Raw genomic sequence first — 24,048 nt, 5'->3', positions numbered from 1 at the left:
CTTTGATCGTAACGTCAGTTTAGACCTTTATAAAATTACGATATATTTCTCCAGCAACAGGGACTTTTCCCTGCGGCCGGAGCACGCAATACTAAATGTCCTGCTAGTTCTTGCAATGGAAAACTGCCATTTTCCCCCTCCAGTCAGTCACTCTCCTTCCTCCTTACCTGTGACTGACTGAGACGTGTGTGTGCGTGTGTCAGTATGTGTGTGTGTGTGTGTGTGTATAATGCATTAGTGCCACATTTGCCTTTCTGCTAAGCGTGTCTTGTATGTCTATTTAGCGTGGTGGGTGAGTGTGTGTGTGTGTCTGGCAGTTGTATAGCTAAATTGAACATACTCTGCATGGCCTTGTGATATCAGTGCACTCTGGGCTCTGAACGAAGTGTGTGTTCAATGTAAAGTCCTATGATGCGTGTAGGGACCCGCTACTGGCCCAAGGACAGTTACCAGACTAGGCCGAAGGTTCATTGCGTTGTTGTCTTATCTGGTGCCCCGGTGAGACTGCTTAGATGTTTGAAGCTATCTTTACCAGTCTGACTCCCAATTATTTATTCACCACCACTGATCCGCTTGTGGCTAGAAATGTTTCAAAGTGGTAATTAATAATGTTATGTCTCTCTCAGAATGTACTACTCGTTCGTCAAGGACTTATCTGAGTTCACATCGGAGCGGCTGACGGCCATCTGTTGGCAGACTGTTTAATAGTTCAGTAGCTCAGTACAGCTATTACAGTGGACTTACATGACATGGTCTTAAACTTGTATTTGTTAGGCCATCACACAACTAAAATTAGATCCTGTCCAGTTATTGTTGGATAGCAACTGATTCCTTGTAACTACTGAAACTAACTTTAGAAGAGGCAATGCTACCAATTAGCAATTATATTGTAATGCCAGGAAAAAGCAAATACAATACAAATTCAAACAAGAACACTGTGAGTATGCTAAATAAAGAATAAAAGCATGAAAATGTAATACTTCTTGTAATAATACAAAATAGGAACAAAGCCAAATATCTAGCATACCCACCCTGTTCTACAACTGAGACCCTTGTACTCCTTGCACTGTCTGATATTAAACCCCAATCTGCCGACATTTTCTACTCACCAAATCCATCTGTGGAGAGGTGTGACCCCAGGATGGCCTGTGTCCAGGAGCAGGGAGTGGGCCCTGGGATAGTGGGGGAGACGGACGACAAACTCAACAACAAGGCTCAATCACTTCAGACAAACCCTCAGAGCACAGAGGTGCATTAGAATATAAAAGGGATTATCCACAGGCAACGCCAGATGTGTTTCCCATTGTTCACCCAAGCATTAGGTTCCCTGGCAACAACAAGCTTTACAGATGCAACCTGCTGTATGCACCTCTGGAATGAGGTGGACAGAGGTAATTCCATCAGTCTTTCTCTCTTACACACACACACACACACACACACCTCTGGCATTCTACCCTGTCTCCACGGCACCCTCTCTGGCCTGCTCCACCACCTGGCTCTTGGCACTCACACACACACACTCACACACTCACACACACTCAGACGTTCCTGAGTGCCAAGCAGCAGTTGGCTGATGCTCGATGTCTCGTGCTTGGCGCAGTACACAGCAGGCACGTCAGATGGACGTATGATGGTCTGTCTGACCACAGAGGGGGCTGCCAAATGGTGTTGCAGTGCTCGCCTGAGCTCTTGACATAGCCAACCTTCGGAGGCAGTAATATAGTTTGGGCCTGGCCGTTGCTTTCGGAGTGGAAAAGTTGTCCCTCATTTCGATTGGGCATTTAAAGCCTGTGCTCCCTGCTCTGGATGGGAAAGCATGTGTGTGAGTCTGTTTGTATGTATGTGTGTGTGTGTGTGTGTGTGTGTGGGGGGGGTCCTGTAGTGAGATAAATGGATTTGTTTGATGTCAGCTGGAACAGGTGGTGGAGTCAGCATGGTGGAGAGTTGTTGACACGAACATACATACACACACAAACACACACATACACATCAGAAACCAGTGGCAGTGCTGTAAGAAACTTGTGGAATGAAACGCGTAGCCTTTTTGGACCTCCAGAGTCTCCGTCCCTATGGAGCCCCAAGAGGACTCTTCACTCAGACTGTCCTAGTCACCACCCAGCACCACTAACACATCCCCCCAGCTTGACTCCACATTGCCCTCTAAGTTGCTGCCTGTGTCTGTGTGCGTGTTTATGAGGGCACAGGGGACGCAAAAAATCAATGCCGCGTAGCATTGCAGTAATTTACCCAAGTATCATGTTCTATGACATTGGAATCCAAATATTGATCATGTGTTATTTAATTATTTGAAACACTCATTGATTCTCTTGCTAAACAGAATCAGTTGCCTCCACAGTCGCCTCGTTTTAGGGATTTATTTTTACCGAGATGATTAGAAACTTTATCTTATCAAACCAGTTCATCTTTTCAGTAATTCGTTTTAAGGATGATAATAATTTTCAATCTATAATGTGCTCAGCATGACATGCCTCTTAAAATGCAACCAAGTCATATTGTGTCTCAAATATAATAGTCACACATGGGGTTTAATACCGGCGCGTGTGTGTGTGTGTGGCCTATAACTGACCACTAGTTTTTCTTTTCTCGTGTGTGTGTGTGTGTCTGTGTGTGTGTGTCTGTGTGCAGGTGAGCGTGGTGCAGGACTCTGTGAACATCTCAGGGCAGAACACCATGAACATGGTGAAGGTTCCGGACTGCAGGCTGGCGGACGAGCTGGGGGGCCTGTGGGAACACTCTCGCTTCACTGACTGCTCCCTCTGTGTCGCCGGGCAGGAGTTCCAGGCCCATAAGGCCATCCTGGCAGGTTAGAGAGAGACGCACACACACAAACAGACACATACATACATACATACGTACATATATACACACACATACACACACATACACACACAAACACACACACACACACGCACCCACACACACAAAAATACATACATTCTAAAAGATGAATACGGTAGCACATTTACACCCATATGCACACACACACACATTTCTGCTTCAGTGATTCCTCCCACCTACTTTCCTGACAGAAGTTTTATAAGGCCACACACACACACACACAGTCTTTCATCTACACTAAATGATCCAGCATAACACCATGGACAGTTTTGACCTCGCTACACTATGCTGGTCAGAAGCTTGTAGTTTCTGTTGTTAAATCCAGTGTTGTATATTTGATGAAAGAGAAATCATCCATTCATGACACAGTGAAACTTGGATGGATTTAATTTTAGTCGCCAGCGCTCACCACCAGATGTCTTTCATAGTGGGCAGCTTAGGAACGACACTGAACAGCTCACTGGAACTGTATTACTACGTCATCGGGGACCATTTCCCCGACCGGAACAAATTTCTCGTGAGAAAGCCTCTACTTAAAACCTGAACTTTCATGGAGGCCTTGAGAACACCCAAAATCAAATTAATAACTTAAATAGACATTGATTAGTGTGACACTCTGTCTCTCCTATTTTCCCTCTGTCTCACACACACACTCATTCATAAACCACACACAAACACATACACAAACACAGCTTCAAGGAATGAAGAGGTGTGGTTAATCCCATTTCTCTGTCTGTCTGTCTGTCTGTCTGTCTGTTTGCAGCTCGCTCTCCTGTTTTCAGTGCGATGTTTGAGCATGAGATGGAGGAAAGTAAAAAGGTGAGTCATTTGCTCTCTCTTCCTTTCCCAGCAAACATGGTAACTTTGATAGAAAAGTAGACAGGGCTTAATGGTATTTTGTGTGTGTGTTTGTTTTTGTGTGTGTGTTTGTTGTTGTGAGAGAGAGAGAGAGGAAGCGTGTTCATTGGATTTTTACGGATCAATCCCGCCCCCACCATCCCCAACCCAAAACACACACACACGCACTTAATTTTTCTCAATTTCTCCCTCTTCTAAATTTCATTCTTCATTTATCTGTCCTCCTTACTCATCGCCACCATGTGTCTGTGTACACCCCTACCCCTTCCCTTTCTCTCTCTCTCTCCCTTTCTCTCTTCCCCCCCCCCTTTCTCTCTCTCTCTCGAAACTTCAAAGACAGTGCTTCCATTCCATCATTCCAATCAGCTGTGTAATAGGGAAAGCACCTTCAAATAGTTCATTCAGGTGTTTGTGTGTTTGTGTTTGTGTGTGGTTTATGAATGTGTGTGTGTGTGTGTGTGTGTGTGTGTGTGTGTGTGTGTGTGGTATAGTGTTTTAATAAGACAGACCCCAGTTCTCCCCTAATCTGTGTCGTCTCTTTCGGCGGTGCTGGTCTATTTGCCCAGTCTCTGTTTGAAAGCCTGCTGATCCTAATGCACACTTTGAAGGGAGTGAAGTCTTAATTATAGATCTGCATCACTCTGCTGGGACTTCCCTCAAGTGCACACTCTGTAGGCATAATATCTTAGTTTTCTTAGGAGAACTTCAATTGATATGATGCAAATGCAGGTGTCTAGTCGAGTTGGAATATGTACGCACCTGACGTGTGCATATGCAAGTACCCTGATAATATTTCTTTCCACCATCTGTGTGTGTGTGTGTGTGTGTGTGTGTGTGTGTGTGTGTTTGATACGTACAGGGCCACTCCGACTTTGCCACTCTAGTGTTAATTACTCCATCTGTTTTGTCTGAGAGCCTCCTAAATTGTGTGTGTGTGTGTGTGTGTGTGTATGTGTGTCCGCGCGCATGCGCACTTCCATACATGTTCATTACATGAGCAAATACCCATAAAGACCTCTGTAGTCATCACATTTGCGTGTTTGTCTGTGTTTGCTCGCTTTATGTGAGCACAGCTGTCAAAATGGCCGTATTCACCAGCTATGTATTACTGTGTCTGTGAATGGGGTATGTGTGTGTGTGTGTGTGTGTGTGTGTGTGTGTGTGTGTGTGTCTGTGCACGTGCGTGCCCCTGCCTCCCTCTATGTGCTCTATAGGGGGTAGTGGAGAGTGCAGTGTGTGTGTGTGTGTGTGGGGGGGGGGAGAGAGATCTTTCTAGGTGTTGCATCATGTGTTTTTTGGGTCGGGATGTGCTTGCGTGGTAACTTGGGCGTTTTGTGGAGATGTTTTTTCTTCCTGAAGGGGCTGATTGCGCTGAACCCGCCGGGCCTTCACGCACACGCACGCACGCACACACACACACACACACACACACTCTCACGCTGCACATACAGAGACACTATGTAGAGAGCTTAGAAGGCACTGATAGGCAAGTGTGTGTGTGTGTGTGTGTGTGTGTGTGTGTGTGTCTGTGTGTGTGTGTGTGTGTTAGAGAGATATAGATTGATTGAGAAAGAGGCTGAGTGACCTTTAACATGCCCCTCTACAGTTTTATATCTGAGTCTGTCTTCCATGTTCATTTTCTAACTATGTGTTTATTTGGGCTTGTGTTTGTTATATTTCTTACTGTATTGAAAGTATCTGTGTGTAATGTGTGTGTATGTGTGTCTTGGTGCCTTTGCATATTATTTTATAGTGAGGGTATTGTTTGTTGGTCCCTTGTGTGTGTGTGTGTGTGCGCATGTATGATGTGTGTAATAGTTAGCTGTAGCCTGTGAGCGGGCGCTGCTGTGTCAGTAGAATATTGATGGGGGAGTGCTGGAATGGGGAAATTATGAAGCGCACAGGCTGGAAGACGCATCTTAATTGCTGTTTAAGAGAAAGAGCAGGAGAGAAGGAATAAAAAGATGGATAAATAGATGAGTGGACGGACTTCCTCCCTCCTCCCCTGCAGTCTATTTAGGGAAGACAGATGAGCTCCAAGGAAAGCGCTGTGAAAGGAGAAAAACTGTGTGTGTGTGTGTGTTTCTTGCAGTTCCACTTAAGGGAGGGATACCACCCCAGCAGTGTAGAAAGACCCAGACACAGTTCTTGTCAGCAGGCTTTTCAGGCCTCTCTTTTTTTGTACTGCTGCTCCCCTTTTCCCTCACCTTAGTCAAGCAAGTAGTGTTTGACAACCCTGTATGTATCCGTGTGTGTGTCTGCTTGTTGGAGCTTTTGAATGTTTCAAGTTACATCGTCGATCTTGCCTAACAATAGGACAGTGTCTGCATTGGCGGATATGAATGGGTTTATCTACTGGGTTTGTACTGTTGCATGTGTGTGTCTGTCTGTGTGTTTGTGTGTGTTTTAGTATGTGTGTGTTTGTGTGTGTTTGTGAGTGTGTGTCAGTGCGGGCACATGATGGCAGCACTCGATCCCATCCAATTCTCTCCATGGGGTCTCCTTGGGGGGTTAACTGCTCTATCTCAAAGCACATGGCAGTGACCAATCTAGATCTTGGCCGCGTCAGTTCAAATCAAATGCGGAATGTTTACATCTGCTACCGTTGATTATACAGTAAATACGTTGTGAAATGAAACAAAAACACACCACAGTTGAAGTTGTATTAGTATTGATTGATTCACATCGATATGAATGGATTACATGACTAACAACTGGTGGAAAGTAATATGAAAATATTTGTTCACTGAATTAGCGTTCTGTCCCAAACAGTTGCGTTCCAGTTTCAAAGTTTCAGTTTCGCTTTCAGTATTTCAACGTGAATGAGAGGGAGCACAAGAACTGAGCGTCTAGCAGCGATTATCATATCATAGACACATATGATGCATGTATATGTCTGTGGGCAGGATCTCAAGCACGTGCAAAAGTTGTTGTTGTCCAATTGGAATCTAGATTCGAGAGACACATGCGTGTCTAGTTCGTTTCCCAGCGGAATCGAATCGTGTATCCAGGGGTTTACATCGGAGTCCAGTCCGACTCAAGTCGGACACAATGAATCTAGATTTGGGGAGACACATGTGTCCAATTTCCGATTTAAATCGGACTGAAATCGGAAATTGGACACATTTGTCCACACTGTGTGTGTGTGTGTGTGTGTGTGTGTGTGTGTGTGTGTGTGTGCTGTATATGTGTGTCTGTGTAGCATGGGTTTGAGGTTGTCACTGCTCTTCCCCTGAGGCATGTGGTTGGAGATCACAGGACAGGACAGGGCTTGGGTTGGGTTGAAGAGCCAGTCAACTGGAAAACTCTGGTAGCAGCACATCAGCGCAGCAGTTTAACATCCTCCATTAGGGCTGGAACGGTACACAATTTACGCTCTGTACCTCAGTTATGGGTTCACGGTTTTTTTTTTTCATTTAGTTTGAAAAATACAAACATTCAACAGTGGCCATTATTCCTACAGTAAGAGTTAAGGAACTCAAATGCTGGCATATTGTCAATAAGAAAAGAAAAGAACAAAAATACAACACAAATATCCACAAGTATTACCCCCTCAATAGACCCTGAACTGTTTATGATTCCTTAACTGCAGCTTGTGCTCGATTTTACAGGGCAGGTTCAACGGACTAAAACTGACCAAAGGGCACACGTGAAAGAACAGTGTATTGAGGCTTAAGCACTTTGACCATAGGCTTTAATTCTGTATTTGCGCCTGAGTGTGATCACATATCAACAGCAATAGATCCCCTGTACCATTAGTTATTACCTTGACGGTCCGCTTCTAGAGGTGCAAGGCTGCTAGAAGGCTTTGGGGAGAAGGACCTGCTTTCCATTCTGTTTTTGTCTTATTCTGCTAATCAACACATTCAGGTGAAGATGGCACATGAAGTGTTTCAAGTTTATCCACAGACATGTCCAACTTCAGTTGAGCAGCTGATAGACGACAACTGGTACACTGCCAAAATGTAACGTGGTAAAACGCATAATCTAGAATTTCACTTCCGCATCTGGGAGTGGTAACGTTAGACATAAATAGACAGTAATTGTTTGGGTCACAGTGCGTCCTGAACTGAGGAAGTCGCATATCAACCGAATGTCCTGTACCTAAAGGTTCGGGATGAATACACCTACTGTCAAACCCCTGTCCTCCCTGCTGGAACCTTCCAGAAAGGCCAGAGATTATCTCCCAGAGCGTCCTTAGTGGCACCCTTTCAAAAAAGGGTCCACATACGTTATCTCAAGAGAACCATTCCTCAGCCCTTTCCTGTTGTGGTGTCTCAGATCTGGAGAGTGTGTGAATAATGACCGCCACTGAATGATGTACACGGCAATGCAGTTTTTTCATTAGAATTTCAGTTCAAAGATTTGTATGTTTGTTTGTATGACGGTAGGAGCAGGATTTGAACTTTGAACTTCGGAGGATGGTAGAGGACCTTTAGATTAGGTCCGAGTCTAGGTTCACGTAAGGGCACTCCCTGTGTGGTTGTTTGTGCTGTGTAAGCGTGTTTTGTTCTAGAGCTTCGCTGATTTGACTTGTTCTTGTGTGGTACAGAACCGCGTGGAGATTAACGACGTGGAACCAGAGGTGTTCAAGGAGATGATGTGCTTCATCTACACGGGGAAGGCCCCAAACCTGGACAAGATGGCCGACGACCTGCTTGCAGCCGCTGACAAAGTAAGACAAATGCACACACACCAAACACACAGAGAGTTTGTTCAGTTTCTTACAAAAGGCTTGCTTAAAGGCAATTTTCTTTTTGAGCCACGCACAAGACACAAAGCTCTGAGTCACTGTGTGTTTGTATCGCTAGGACTTTTTCTTGTCGGCCCAGTGTGCGGCGTTTTACCAAACTCAAAACTCACCTGCACGTGTTTCACTAACAATCTATGTTACAAACTCAAAAATAACATCCTGGGTGGGCATTTGGATTTGAGGGGGGGGGCAACTACATTTATACAAATAAAAAATGCCCGTATCCTACTTTTCTGTTTGCAACTGCAAATCTGCAAGACAACTGTGCTTGACACCATTTTATTCTAACTTGATACAGTCAAAAAACTAAGAACGAGAATGACTTCAGAATTCTGAAACCATATTTCTTTCATAACCTATGCAACAAATTATTAACAAATATTAAGTTATAACAATTGCACTACGAGACAAACACATTCTATAAATGATTATTTGCCAACATCAGCAAAACCTGGTTTGGCCAAACAGAACTGATCCATTGAAGTGGATAAGCCCTCTTAAGGTTGCTGCCATTTACTGGTTGATGTTTTGGATGAGCATTATTACTGTTATTACTGACATTTCATTGTTAAAGTAATACCAACATTTTGAATGTCTGGAGTTTCATTTTATTAATACCAGGCAAAAACCGGCAATTACCAGCTAACAGAAACTCTGGTGCGTGTGTGCGTGCCATTGATGGCCTTCCTGACCTTCTTTCTGAGTTCTCCTGACAGTATCCAACAATCCTCTTTGCTTTGTCTGTAGCTTAGTGCGGCCTTATGTAACCTTTCTCTTTTTTTGTCTTTTACTGTTTTTGTTTCTGCCACACACACACACACACACACACACACACACACTAGAATGCTGTCTAGCACTTGATGGCAAACAGACATTGTATGTGTTTGTGTGGAAGTAAGGCAGGGAGTATGACTTCATCTTTTTATGTTAAGCCCCATAGCTCTATACAGTCAGTGAACCTGACAGCTCAGCCTCTCTCTCTGTGTGTGTGTGTGTGTGTGTGTGTGTGTGTGTGTGTGTGTGTGTGGGAGGTGTGGCAGCTCGGCATGCAGAGCTCTGAAGGGATGTCAGATAAATGCTCTTTTCCTCCCACTCCAGTCTTCCCCAACATCTCTGATCTTCCTCCCCTCTTCCCTCTCTTTTTTTACCGCCCTTCTTTGACACACTTTCACTCTTTCCAATGTCTCTCACTTTGTCTTCCACTGTATCTTTCCCCCTCTCTCCCCCCCACCTCTACTGTCATGCTGTCCAACTGCTTCTCTTTTCCTATCTCTCTCCCTCCCTCATCCATCTCTCTCCCCCTGCTCACTACCTCTCTCTCTATCTCTCCAATCTTTCTCTCTCTCACTCTCTCTCTCTCTTACACTCTCTCTCTCTTACACTCTCTCTCTCTCTCTCTCACTCTCTCTCTCTCTCATGCAGTATGCTCTGGAGCGTCTGAAGGTGATGTGTGAGGACGCCCTGTGTACGAGTCTGTCAGTGGAGAACGCCGCTGAGATCCTCATCCTAGCCGACCTGCACAGCGCCGACCAGCTCAAAACACAGGCTGTCGACTTCATCAACTAGTGAGTGGCGCCTCCGCTGCACCAATCCTTCGCTGTCTCCATCAGGTTCCGACACCCCAAGCAGAGTCTGTCCTGCCGTAACCTGTCTATGCTTAACCCATTTCCATTGATTTGATGTCTCTTATAAGGTTAAGGTGAGGTGGGGGAGGGTTGCTCTTCATTGGACGACCTTGTCTTAAATACCTGCCCACTGCTCAAACAACCTTGGCCTACTGGCCGATTAACACATCAATACTCGTCTCTGCCACTTTGGCGCCTGGCGGTTACCCGTGCGCTGCCCATCTCGGCGCTTCAATCCTTTAAAATGAGAGTGAAATGCGTTTGTGTAAATGGGAATGGCCCCTAGCTGAACAGACCCCGCCTGAAGAGACTGCCTATGCGATGTAGCTCAGGCTTTTGAAGACGCTCTATCGCTCCGTCTCCCCAGCTCCTCCCCTCTGCATTACTCTCCATTCCTCCATCGTGCTCTGTTTACCCACCTGTCATGTCTTGACCCTCCCTGTCTCTGCCCGTCGTGTCTGTCCTCCGTATCGTCTCATCTCTGATTCACAAACAGTCCCTCCGGCTCCTCGGTAGAGATACAGGCGTGTGAGCGGCGGTGGTCTTCAGTGGGAGGCGCAGGTGATGCCCAGCCCCCAACCCGTCACAACAAACCACAACAGCAGTCCATACCGATCAATACAGCCCTGACACCAGCAGAACTGATGCAGGACACAAGGGCACACACACTGAGAGACACACGTAAACAAACCCAGATTTACACACACACACACACACACACACACACACACACACACACACACGAACATACACAGATTTACACACAAACGCACACTTAGACACACACACACACACACACACATACACCCACCCACAACCATATGCAGACATACACACCCAAGTCAAAACAAACATTTACACAGACATACACAGGCATATGCACACACCCACACACACATACAAACACTCATTCTCATACTTATTGAGTCCCTTGGCTACACTCACCCAGTGACTTGTGTGCATGCTCACTCACTCACTCACTCACTCACTCACTCACACACACACACACACACACACACACACACACACACACACACACACACACAGTAAGCTAACAGCCTCTGTTTGACCCCAGTTTGGCGGCAGCGTGCCTTGTGCTGAGAGCGATGTTTCCTCGCACTGACTGCTTCAGACATTTATTCGCACATTTATGCATTTAAACCAGGCCCTGTATCCACGGCGACCTGCAAGGCCACCGCAGCTATCGCTGCCCGAGGGCTCCGGAGCGGGGAACAGAAAAGATGAGATGGCTCGCTTTAAAGAAAACACGAGCGGGGGGGGGGGGGGCTTGGGCGCAGCTTTTAAGGTTGATGTTGGAGCGAGTGGGCGAGGATAAAGGCTACTTCTCTTTGAAAGAAACATCATTCGGCCTCCGTGTATATTAATGTTTCTTAGATACTTAACATTATTAGTAACTTGATGTTTGCATTGGTATTCAAAATAGCGACATGTTTTCAGAAGATGCTGTTTAGGTTAGACTAGGTGTTTAGGGTTGCCAGCATCAGATGATATGAAGTAAAAGGCAAAGTGCTTTATTAAGTCTTCGGTTATTAGGGCAGTTAAGGCACTACTCACTAATATAAGTGGGAGCCATCATTTCATTGCTTTCATGTCGTGATCATTAGGCAAATAGTAAAGGATGAATTATTGATTAGCGTCAAACCCTACCAGCTTGTGATGATGCACGCGTGCCTGGAATATCCCATGCCGATTGATGCTATTTCTTGCTAATGTAAAATTATATTTGTCAGCCTGACAAAACCTACTACGGCCTATTGAGGTTACTAAAAGCTCACAGCAGCCCATTCTGATATCTGTTTGCTGGTGGTAGGTTCATTCTAATTCTACAAGGTAGTTATTGGTACTGGCTTATCAAGCTGACCGGTCGGTCGATTGGTCAGGGGGGAGGGGTGGATGGCCATTAGCAGGAGTGTGTGCCAGATGCACTAGCACAAGACAGGAGGGCGATAGGTCACCCAGCAGGGGATACACATATGTGTACACACACACACACACACACACACACACACACACACACACACACACACACACAACTATTTACACAAACAGTAAATGTCGTTAAAGGCCATGTGCTGGTTTCGTGCACCGGAGAGCCTGAGGGTGTTGGAGGTGGGGAAGGTCTGGGGACCCCCACTGCCATCAACAACCCAGTCACCTCTTTACGTGTGTGTGTGTGTGTTTGGGGGCTGACCCCCACTGCCATCATGGAGACCCAGTCACCTCTTTATGTGTGTCTGTGTGTGTGTTTGTGTGTGTGTGTGTGTGTTCGGGGGCTGACCCCCACTGCCATCATGGAGACCCAGTCACCTCTTTATGTGTGTCTCTGTGTGTGTGTGTGTGTGTGTGTGTGTGTGTGTGTGTGTTGTTTGTGTGTGTGTGTGTGTGTGTGTGTGTTGTTCGGGGGCTGACCCCCACTGCCATCATGGAGTCCCAGTCACCTCTTTCATGAAGTGTGTGTGTGTGTGTGTGTGTGTGTTGGGGGGCTGTGTTCCCTCAGATTTCCTCTCTTATTGTCATTGTCAACATGAACATACAGATGCACATACACACACACACTCGCATGCATATAAACACATGCCTCTCTAGCAATGTCATTTTGTTTGAGGATTTCTAACGCACTCTGTCTTTCTCTCCCTTCCCACTACCTTCTTTTATTCCTCTCATCTCTTTGTCTTCCCTTCCATCCCTCCCTTGCTCTCTCCCTTGCTCTCTCTCTCTACCTCTACCTCTGTCTCTCCCTCTGTCTCTCTCTCTCCCTCTCCCTCTGTCTCTCCCTCTCTCTCTCGCCCTCTGTCTCCCTCTCCCTCTCCCTCTGTCTCTCCCTCTGTCTCTCTCTCTCTCTCTACCTCTGTCTCCCTCTCCCTCTCTCTCTCTCTCTCTCTCTCTCTCTGTCTCTCTCTCTCTCTCTCTCTCTCTCTCTCTCTCTCTCTCTCTCTCTCTGTCTCTCTCTTTCTCTCTCTCTCTCTCTCTCTTTTCTCTCTCTGTCTGTCTCTCTGTCTCTCTCTCTCTCTCTCTCTCTCTCTCTCCCTCTCTCCCTCTCTCTCTCTCTCTCTCTCACACACACAGCCATGCGTCAGATGTGATGGAGACGTCCGGGTGGAAGTCGATGGTGGCGTCCCAACCTCACCTGGTGGCCGAGGCTTACCGCTCCCTGGCTTCAGCGCAGTGCCCCTTCCTGGGCCCGCCCCGCAAGCGCCTCAAGCAGTCCTAGTCCCCACCCCCCCATCCCCTGACCTCCACTGCCCCTTCACCCCTCCTGTCCTTCAGATCCCTCTCCTCCTCCCGTGACGCCTGAAGGCCGGGGGAGGACGCCCTGTTGAAGACGCCCTGACTCTTAGAACTCCACCTGAAGCTTTGACCAACCCTGACAGAAGTGTGGTCGGAAAGGCTTCCTGGAAGGAACCGATGGTGGAGAGGAGGGCGACCGCTGGAGTGGAGCCGCTGCCCCCGCTGCCACTCCTTCCTCCCCTCCCACCCGCGCACACATCCAAGCCTCGCTTGCGCTGGGATGGGGTGAGTGAAGGGGTAGGTGGGTGTCCCCATGTCAGATACGCGGAGTTGTGCTTCAGCCAGGCGATGTTGACCCTAGCGCAGAAGCCACGTCCTCATGGCTTGGCCCGGTAGGGGACGAGGAGAAGAGCAAAGAATCTGGGCTGGTCGGGTCACCAGACGTGATGAGTTTTTTTTAATACTTCTGTCTTCATCCCTCCCTGTTGAACAACATGTCTGTGTCCTAAAGGATGAATTGATTAGGGACGGGCTTACTGAATGAGTGACACATGAACGAACCAATGGACAGAAAGGACATTTCTTGAGTGGAGTGAGGACCGAAACGGACTGAAGCAAACCCAAAAGCAAAAGACGCGTCAGTGCTTAGCAGCTTGCTTGGTTCTGAAGGACCTTGACATTTCCCTCATCGCCAGACGCTTAATGGCCGCTGTGCAGACGAGCAGTCAGTCAGTTTGGAGGAACTGCAGAGAGAAACGTTCCTCAGCTGGACCTACGTCCCCCCCCCCGCCCCCCCCCCCCCCCCCCCCCCCCCACAACCGACCTTGAAGCAGCGCACTGCACCCCGCCTGAGAGCCTGATGTCTGATTGGACAGTTTTAGTGCGGGAGCAGGAAGTTGACTGACAATTTGGGCCCCCCCCCCCCCTTTACTCTCACCCCCTCCTCTCTGTCAAACAGCAGAATGTGATGAGACTTGAAGAGAAGAACTGAACATGAAATAAAAACAAAGAGATGTATATAGGAGATTTTTTTCCCTCTTCTGTTCCCTATTTTTTTTTTTTTTTTTTTTTTGGTGATGATTTCATTTGAGGTTCATTAGTCCTCCATGTAGCACTTGTGTATTTAAAAATAAAAATAAAAAACAACAGCTTTCTGTATTAAAAAACAAAACAAAGAAACCAAAAGTCTCTTTAAAAACCCTGCTATGTGTGCTTGTTCTCAGCCTGATCCACATCACCCTGTTCTCTACCCAAGAGGAGGTTTGACTGGGGGTCAGACTTCTGATGCTTTCTCTCTCTTCTCTCCGTCCCTCCAAGTGAAGCTGGGGAAGTGATATGTTTATTTCCCCGCTGAGAACAGAGGGTGTGAATTGTATTGACGCCCTCATTCTGAAGGGAACACAATAGAAAGGCTTGAAAAGGTAGAATCAGCGGTGCGAGACCCGGAGATGGAGGCAGATGCTTGTCCCCTCTAGGTCATGAAGTGTGAGCGGCTAACATCATGTCAGTCTCTCAACTTTACTTGAGGGATAGCATCGCAGCCTGTACCACACACCCACATGCGCAGGTGGGTATCGCACATACGTTCATATGGATGGTGTGGGGTGTGGGGTGGGGATGGTTCCACAAGCTCAAGTGATTGATTTCTCTGATGCCAGGAAGACATTTTTTATCCAGACATCAAAACCTTCTTTGTACTTGTGTGAAGTCTGAGCGTAGGCTATCCTGTTTTCTGCCCGACAGCATGTGATGCGAAGTGTATGTGCATCATTCAACACTCCCCAGACACATTCTGTAGGCTGTACATTTCTGACACAAGACATTCAAATATAATTGTTTAGCAGATGCTTTTATCCAAAGTGGCTTATGCAACAGATGTACATTTTCATCAGTATGTGTACTGCCTGGGAATCGCACCCTTGCTCACACACAAGAAAGATATCATAATAATTATGATATAATAACCACATAATTACACAATCTTACACATTTCCAAACTTAATCCTAACAATAGCCCCAAATATATCTTGCGATATCATTTACATATATATGTATACATTATTATTAATGTAAGCACATTGTGCTCGCTTAAATATTAAGTATGTAGCCTGGCATATGTGGGTAGTGAGAGAGAGGCTGATTGGACATTGAAGTTAATTAGGGCATTTTTGTTGTTGGATTAGGGTCCGAGTTGTGTGTGCGTGTTTGTGTGCATATTCACTTCAGTCGACCATGACCATGGTAGGATCGCAGTTTTTTTCCTTGGCTTGAGTCGCCCCCAGTCGTGTCCATAATTGAGCTTTTCTTCATCCCTCTGATTTTTTCCTCTGCTGAATTTCCAACGAGCACTTTGCTCCAAGACGAAGGAAAGAGAACGACGTGCTTAAATCCCAGCCACGGATGGCTTGTTAAAGCTTGTTTTTCATTTTGTGAGTGCATTTGTGCACATGTCTGTCTGTGTGTGTGTGTGTGTATGGGAGTGAGCAGGACTGCAGATCGTTATTTGAAAGAGACATACCGTTTGTATAAGAGCCATACAATTGTGTGTGTGTCTTTGTTGTCTGTGTGTGTGTATTGTATGTATTGGATACTGTGTGAAGCAGAGACTGTGTGTGTGTGTTTGCCGGATCTCTGATGAAGCCTTGTCCTTGAGATTTGGACATGGCCGCTTTTTTTTTTTTTTTTTCTGTTATCGACGGGGAAAAATTTCAGTCAGACTTTATTAGGCGGCAGCCTTCTTCGTTCAAGGCTCTTGGGCTCATTTGATTCACAGAGTAGGCTTGCCTGCTTCATAAAGTCTGTGTTCGCCAGGGCCCAACTGCATTAATGCGCTCGTGGAAGCTAGCCAAGAGAGACCGCTGCACTATAGTCTTATATCCACAAGAGAGACCGCTGCACTATAGTCTTATATCCACAAGAGAGACCGCTGCACTATAGTCTTATATCCACAAGAGAGACCGCTGCACTATAGTCTTATATCCACAAGAGAGACCGCTGCACTATAGTCTTATATCCACAAGAGAGACCGCTGCACTATAGTCTTATATCCACAAGAGAGACCGCTGCACTATAGTCTTATATCCACAAGAGAGACCGCTGCACTATAGTCTTATATCCACAAGAGAGACCGCTGCACTATAGTCTTATATCCACAAGAGAGACCGCTGCACTATAGTCTTATATCCACAAGAGAGACCGCTGCACTATAGTCTTATATCCACAAGAGAGACCGCTGCACTATAGTCTTATATCCACAAGAGAGACCGCTGCACTATCGTCTTATATCCACAAAGCGAGTCCCGTGGAGTTCAGCGACCGTTTTCGTCTCGGTGCACACGACACGATCAGGGACTGCACAGAGCGGCGCTAAGATGCATCCAGTGCACACAACACAAAGCCTCCAAGCTCTCTCCCAGCAGCCAATGAGTGCTTTTGTTTGTCTCACTGCACAGCCAGTTAAATACACCTTTCCGGGTGAAAGGTCAGTGAGAGACCACTTCAGGAAAGCAGCAGTGAGCTACATGGGTAGCATTTTTTTTATAGCATAGAGCACAGGATCATCAGCTTCAACCTATAAGAGAATGTCATGAGTACAAATGTCATTTTTTTTCCTTACTTGCATATTTGAAAGCACCTGTCACATCTGGCAAGGGAGACTGCCAGAAGAGAAGAATTTTACTTGTTTGTTCCCTTTTCTCTCTGCTATCCAGACCCACTCAGCCAGATGGGAAGAGTGGGAGGAAAAGTTGGGTGAAAATTGCCTACGGATAATTGGAGATAAGCACAGTAAACAAGGGTAAATCATGGCTGATGTGTGCTCTTAGCAGTATCTCCAGAGCAGGTTATGGGGAGGAGGGGGGTTATCTTAAAAAAAATATATATGTTCGTAGTGCAAAAGTATTTTCGGACAGACAGCTGCATTAGGCCTGTTGAAGGGATGGGGATGACGTCAGTGGCGTGCTTTCTTGCTATGAGTGTCTGGGTAGATAGAGCAGCTGTGATGCAGAGATGGAGATTGGAGAGAGGCGTCTTTTGTTGTTCTCATTCATGTCCCCACTGACTGCTGTGTGGTATGTGTACAAGCAGAGAAACGGATTTGCATACTTGATGAGGTTGTGACACTGCTACGCCACTGAGTTTTGGGACCTTGTGTTTGGGAGTGTTTTCATGTTTGTTCTGGGGTTCACTTCTGTTGTGCTGCTTCGGTTTGGATGTCTTGCATCTGTGTGTTTTGCGTGTGGGGGTAGGGGGTGTATGCATGTGTTTGTCATGCTTGTGCTAGGGTTCAATTTATTGTGCTGTTCCATTCTTCCTGCCAGTTTGAGTCTGTTCATATGTAAGGCTGTGTGAAGGCATGAGTGTCCTCAGTAACAACAGGAATATGGACGTGTGCAAAAACAACCGGAAGGACGGATGGATGGACGGATGGATGGACGGATGGATGGATGGATGGATGGATGGGATGGGATTGGGAGATTTGTGTCGAGGGAACGGTGCTGTTGTCATGCTGCTGGTGTTGTAGCACTCCTTTCTCTCTCCCACCCTCCCTTTCTCTCCCTCTCTCTCTTTCTCTCTCATCACTCATTCCCTTGTAATGGACGAGTCAGACGTGTGGGGTCAGTGCTGTAAAGCAGGTGACAAGCTCTGTGTCCACATCAGCCCTTGGTGAGAGACAGGAAAGGAGAGAAGGATGAAGAGAGGAAGACGCGGAGGGAGAGTGACAGAAACACGGAGGGAGAGACAGTGATTGATGCCTGCTGCTCTTGTCTGGCCCTGAGCATGCAGGATGTGGAGTGTGTGTGTGAGTGAGTGTGTGAGAAACACACACACACACACTCACCTAAGAGGTGCATGCATTTCCTGTTTATCGCTCCCAGCTGGAAAGGGACACACTATCCTTTGCTACAGGTCCCTCAGACAAGCCTGAGTAAGAACACACACACACACACCTACACGCACGCACACCACACACACGCACCATACACACACACACAAACCTACGTACTTAATTTATCTTAGTCACACATTCTCTCCGTCTCCATCTCATTTTATGTTAAACACACACACACACACACACTCTTGCACTCTTTTTCTCGCTCCCTCTCTCTCATATGCACTACCCTATCTGCCACAATCACCTCACCCCCCAGTGCTGATAATGAACAATGTGAACTAGGGCCGCTGGAGAGAGTGAGATGAACGATTACAGGCGCCATGAAAATGAGAGAGAGAGAGCGAGACAGGACTAAAGATGCATGAGAAATGACTTAGTTGTGTCCGTGCCAGAGCACCTTGCACTCTCATTATCAGGTCATCGTGGGTGGATTTGAAGAATGTAAAAACATTCACAAACACAGTGCTTGTGACATGTAATATAGAAATAAAGCAGAGGATATTAGCGAGCCCACATGTCCCCAGTCTCTCACACACACACACACACACACACACACACCTGTCCATATAGCGTTATCTCCTTTATGACACCCCTTCCTGTCTGATATCCATCACACACGTGAAACTGATCTGCCACCCCTTGTTCAGTAACATGCACACCACACCTCATTATATTCACGGCACTCGCACAGTTGTGCAAGGTAAAATAATTGTATCGCCTGCCGCCATCCAATTCAGTATTGAACAAGAACACAAACTGTACCTCACAAGCAATTCACCCAGGGGGCCTTATACACGATGGTTCCTTTTCCTTAGACAGCCTTTCCCTCCTCCTCAGTCATACACAGATGCACACACACACACACACACACACACACACACACACACACACACACACACACACACACACACGAGGAGCGCATGCGTGCTCACACCGTGCTATGAGCGGTTAATTGCTTTGTGAGTGGAGGCAGTGGAGTTATATTGCGTTGCTGTGGGTGTTTTCCTGCCTTGTATATTAAGATAACCCCGCCGATGGAATGGAATGGTATTTCCCTAGCGACTCCACCGACCGAGGTGCCTGTAAACTGATAGCGGATGAGGTTCTCCTTTAATGAAGCAAGACTTATTGGGCACAAAGCAACTGAGCAGAGGAGGATAGAGAGAGAGAGGGCTGGATGGAAAGAGTGAAGGAGTGGGAAGAAGAGTGGAGGGTGCGAAGAAAGAGGAAGAATATGTGGTGGGGAGGGAGAGAGGTGAAGAGAGGTTGAGAGGTAGAGAAATTAATGTTTTTTCAAAGCATGCGTCTGTGTTTAACCTGATTGTGTATGAATGGTTCTGTGTGTCCTTGTGTATGTGTATACGTGTGTGTGTGTGTGTGTGTGTGTGTGTGTGTGTGAAGTGATTTTATTTTAAATTAGGCAGCTGAAAGGTTCCAGCATCTCTCTGCATGACAAGGTCCTGTTATGTGTATTTCCTATGGGTCCTTTTCCCTCAAGGTTGCTCAATCTATTGTAGGTCTGGGTCTGTGGATCAATGGTTGGGTTCTTTCTGGGATATCCTTAGCACACTAGCTCTACCATACTCCTACTGATACATTCATGGAGATCTTTGCCCCTTATAAGCCTTTATTAATCAACTCTGAAGTACGCCGCTAAAAAAGATAGATGTTAAGATAAAGATAAAATGCACCTTCAAATATAAAAAAGCCATTCTTATCACAAGAGGACACTTGTGTACCAACCACTGGAAAAGGGAATAGAACACAGACAGAGCGAGAGCGCAGTGGAGGACAAGTGAAGGAGAGGGTAGGAGAGAGAGAGAGCGCAGTGGAGGACTAGTGAAAAAGAGATGGTAGGATGAGAGAGAGAGAGAGACTGGGAGTTTGGGAGGCATGTGAGGAAAAGCGACAATAGGGGGAGTGTGGAGCGGATGAGGGAGTAGCTTGGGGCTTTGAAGGAGGTGAGTTCTGGATCAGTGCAGTCTCCACACAGCTTGTCCAATCTGCCTTAATCTGTCACAACACTGGAGCATTTAGGGTTCCAATGTGCCTGGTCCTCAGGTCCCGTGTGTCTGTGCGTCTTACTTTCTGTGTCACTCCTTCGCTGCACACCCCCATCCCCTTCTTCACACACACACACACACACACACACACACACACACATATTTTATATCTGTGACTGTATCTCTGTCCTTCTCTTACTTTCTCTTGCCACTACTTACATATATTTATCTATCCACCTGTCTGTCTGGCTGTCTGTCCACCTCTATCCGTTTGTATGTCTGTCTCTATCTGTTTATCCATACATCGGTCTTTCATTCTATCTTCTGTTTCCTCCTCTCTCTCTCCCTCATTAGGAGTGATTCACGGCCACCAGCGCCACCGAGCACCACAGCTAATGGGCCGGAAGGTCATGCCTCAGCAGACTGCAGCCCATTCTGTTGCAGTTCAGGTCTGCATCAATGTGTGACGCACGCACACACACACACACACACAAACACACACACACACACACACACAGATGGATAGAGAGAGACTGTATTGATGTACTGAGTAGGCACGTGTATGATTAGCTGCCAGTATTGAATACAAACACACACTGAAGCTATCACTGCATCAAGCAAAATCCTAGCAACACACTATCAAAACTGCTGCTGCCAACTCTACAGTATTCAGGAGGCAGGCGCAAACAAACACACACACACACACACACACACACACACACACACACACACACACACACACATAACACATACACACACACATAAACACCGGATATACACAACACACACACTTCAATTAGCTTACATGCCGTTGATACACACCTACTCTCACCACCACCCCCCTCTCCCTCCTCCTCCTCTCTCTCTCTCCTCTCTCTGTCCTGCCCTCTCTCCCCCTCTCTGCTGGCTCCATAATGAGTCTGTACCTGGGAAGAGGCTTGAAAGACAGACGAAGTGCACTCGTTTAATCTCTCCCTTGTTTCATCTTGCGCTCTGTGTCGGAAGCGTTTGTTGCATCAAACTCTTTGATAGGTACAAACGCCAGCCGGATAATCACTCTCTTTAGCACAAGGAAGGGGCGAGAAGTGGATAGATAGAGAGAGAGAGATAGAGGAATGAAGAGTTTCCTCATCCCCCCCTCAATGTTCTCTCCATTCCTCCACCCATTCTGTTCCCTACCTCACCAGTCCCCCCTCCCCCCTCCAGCCCCTTGTTACCTCACCCCTCCTCGACCTCACCTAATTGTGGGATGCACTGCTTCGAATACTGATGAGGAGAGAGAGGGAGGGAAGGAGAGGGAGAGAGAGAGAGAGTGAGAAAGAAAGATAGATATGGGGGAGGGGAGCGCAGCTAAAGATAACGCCTATTTGAAGTTCAATCAAAGCAGTCCAAACTTCCTTCAGCATTTCGTTGGTTAAATAGGGACTCAGTGGCACTACAGTCATAAAGGAAGTTATGAATATGTGTGTGTGTGTGTGTGTGTGAGGGAGGGAGTGTGTGTGTGTGTGTGTGTGTGTGTGTGCATGCTCTACATTTTAAAACTGTTTATTAAGCTCCTTATTCCTAGTATAGGTTGGGATTTTTTCCCTTTTTTCCTGACTTGAGGATATTTTGATTTGGTCACAGTAGATTTCCTTGCCTGTAGAGTAGACCACTTTGATCTGGGCTAAACTGGATTGTCCTGATTTGGACTCGGATGACGTTTGACCTGGACTGGAACAGGTCGGTTCAGAAAAGACGTTTGATGTGTGTTTAAAAGGTGTGTACCGTGCACTTTAGGTTTGTCTGGGGGTCAGGCTGCTGTGTGTGTGTGTGTGTGTGTGTGTGTGTGTGTGTGTGTGTGTGTGTGTGTGTGTGTGTGTGTGTGTGTGTTGTTTGTGTGAGCCTGCTCTCTGCTGCTGTCTTCATTTTTTTCTGTTTCTCCTGTCTTTCTTCCCTCCCCAGAATGGCGAGAGGCGGCTGACAGGCTGTGTGATCCCGGAGGGCTCCGACTGCACACGGCGAAAGGGGGGTGACGCTGCTTGTTCTCCTTTTCATTCTCTCCATCCGCTTCACTTATCGCTCTGTCTTCAGCCATTCATCCCTGTCTGCCACTCTCACCTTCCCCTCTCTCCTCCCGCTGCTCTCTCTCTCTCTTTCTCTCTTCCTCTTCATCACCCTCTCTATTTTTCCCTTCCTAGCCTAACTCTTTTCTATTTATTGCTTCATCATACTCTTTCCGTTATCACCCAATCTCCAGCACTCCCCTGTCCTTTTTCTATCCTTTCCTTCTTCTCTTTCATTCTCTCATCCATCCTTCCTTTGTTTTTCTTCCTCATCTGTCTGTCTGTCTGTCTCTCTCTCAGTGCAGTGCTGTGCTGTGTGCTGGGAGGAGTGTGTGTGTGTGTGTGTGTGTGTGTGTGTGTGTGTGTGTCTGTGCTGTGCTGTGCTGTGCTGTGCTGTGTGCTGGGAGGTGTAATTGGCTGCTGCTGGGCTCTCTGAGAAGGGCCTTTAATCTGGAGTCTCGCTCCAAATGCAAAGTGAAGGCTGGAGGCAGCAGGAGACAGACAGGGATTTCACTTTTACCTTCCTACACACAGGATCTTTCCCTCCCTCTCTTTATATCTTTCCCCCTCTCTCTCTCTCCCTCTCTCTCTCTAGCCCCCTCTATCTTTCCCTCTCCCCCTCTCTCTTTCTCCCCCCCCCCTCTCCTCTCTCTCTCTCTCTCTCTCTCTCTCTCTGCATGTGTGTGTGTGTGTGTGTCTGTGTGAGAGTGTGGATGCGTGCACACATGCAGAAGAAAGAGATGTAACCTTGTACACCTGTGTACTAGCCTGTAACTGTGTGTGGTTTTCTATTTCTGACCGTACCAAATGGTAATCATCGATTGAGCACAAAATCATCATCGAATGAGCACACAGTTTTTTTCACAGAAATATAATATTGGTTTGCAGAAACAAAAATCACTGTACATTATAACACACAATTGAAACCAGGCTCAGTTATTCCAACACAGGAACAAACAATATTACAAGTCATACAAAACCCTTCCTTACACATACAGATAAACTAAGTAGGCTTAGTTGTTTTACCACGCAACTTTTTCCTCAATTTGCTCAATATTTTCCGAAAAACATCGTTGTCCTCAAATGCACCCTCCCTCATGAAACAGCCAACATTGTTAACAAACTGCGAGCTATCAGGAAAATACAGTTCCACCTCCACTTTCCGCAACCCTTTTGTGTCGCGTAAGAAACTGTTAATGCTGTCTGCAGTATATTTCGTGTCTTCGCTGGAGAGCTGTGACTCTCCCTGCGAACACTCGGACCAGTTTGAGTCAATGGATTCGCAATCGCTATCCAGATTACCACTCGTGTGTGTGTCTTTTTTCACCTCCACCGGGTCTATTTTTCTCTTCACCGGTACTTTGAAGACTGGGTCTATGTCGATAGCCTCAGCCTGAGCCACCTTCACTGACGGTTGAGGCACTGTCAGTGTCTTTACTGAATGCCCCTTCTCATTCCCAGTTTGACCTGGTCCAGCCACAGCTAGCTCTGCCACGGCTGGCTCAATCAGCACCGAATCACCGGCCACGGCTTAGGGGCAAAGCACAATCAGATCCACTACGGACTGAAGACCCCCCTCAAGTCCGCTTCCCTCGGTCCCATCCTCCGAGGTTTCTACCTCAATGGCTGGGGGAACAACTATGGGGGACTCAGCCACATTGGTTTTGGCTGGAGTGTCCTCTTTTTCAGTGTTTTTACCGGGACAAAAACGCCCAATGTGTCCTGCTCCACCGCAACTGAAACATTTCAACGCAGTGTCTGA

At 46.8% G+C, this 24,048-nt stretch overlaps 1 protein-coding gene across 1 annotated transcript in view; it reads left to right on the top strand.

Annotated features, from left to right (window-relative positions):
* spop (speckle type BTB/POZ protein) overlaps positions 1 to 14,131 on the top strand; it is a 78,172-nt gene extending 64,041 nt beyond the window's left edge. The window contains exons 7-11 of the mRNA XM_080855982.1: positions 2,647 to 2,824; positions 3,623 to 3,678; positions 8,270 to 8,392; positions 9,893 to 10,035; positions 13,183 to 14,131. Coding sequence (XP_080712108.1) covers positions 2,647 to 2,824; positions 3,623 to 3,678; positions 8,270 to 8,392; positions 9,893 to 10,035; positions 13,183 to 13,327 — 645 coding nt within the window. The 3' untranslated portion in view covers positions 13,328 to 14,131. The remainder of the gene's footprint in view (positions 1 to 2,646; positions 2,825 to 3,622; positions 3,679 to 8,269; positions 8,393 to 9,892; positions 10,036 to 13,182) is intronic.
* The last annotated feature ends 9,917 nt before the right edge of the window (positions 14,132 to 24,048 follow it).

The sequence above is a fragment of the Sprattus sprattus genome (assembly GCF_963457725.1).
Source record: "Sprattus sprattus genome assembly, chromosome: 18".
NCBI lineage: Eukaryota > Metazoa > Chordata > Actinopteri > Clupeiformes > Clupeidae > Sprattus > Sprattus sprattus.
Note: the sequence above shows the minus strand (reverse complement) of the source record. Positions and strands in the feature narration are given on the sequence as shown.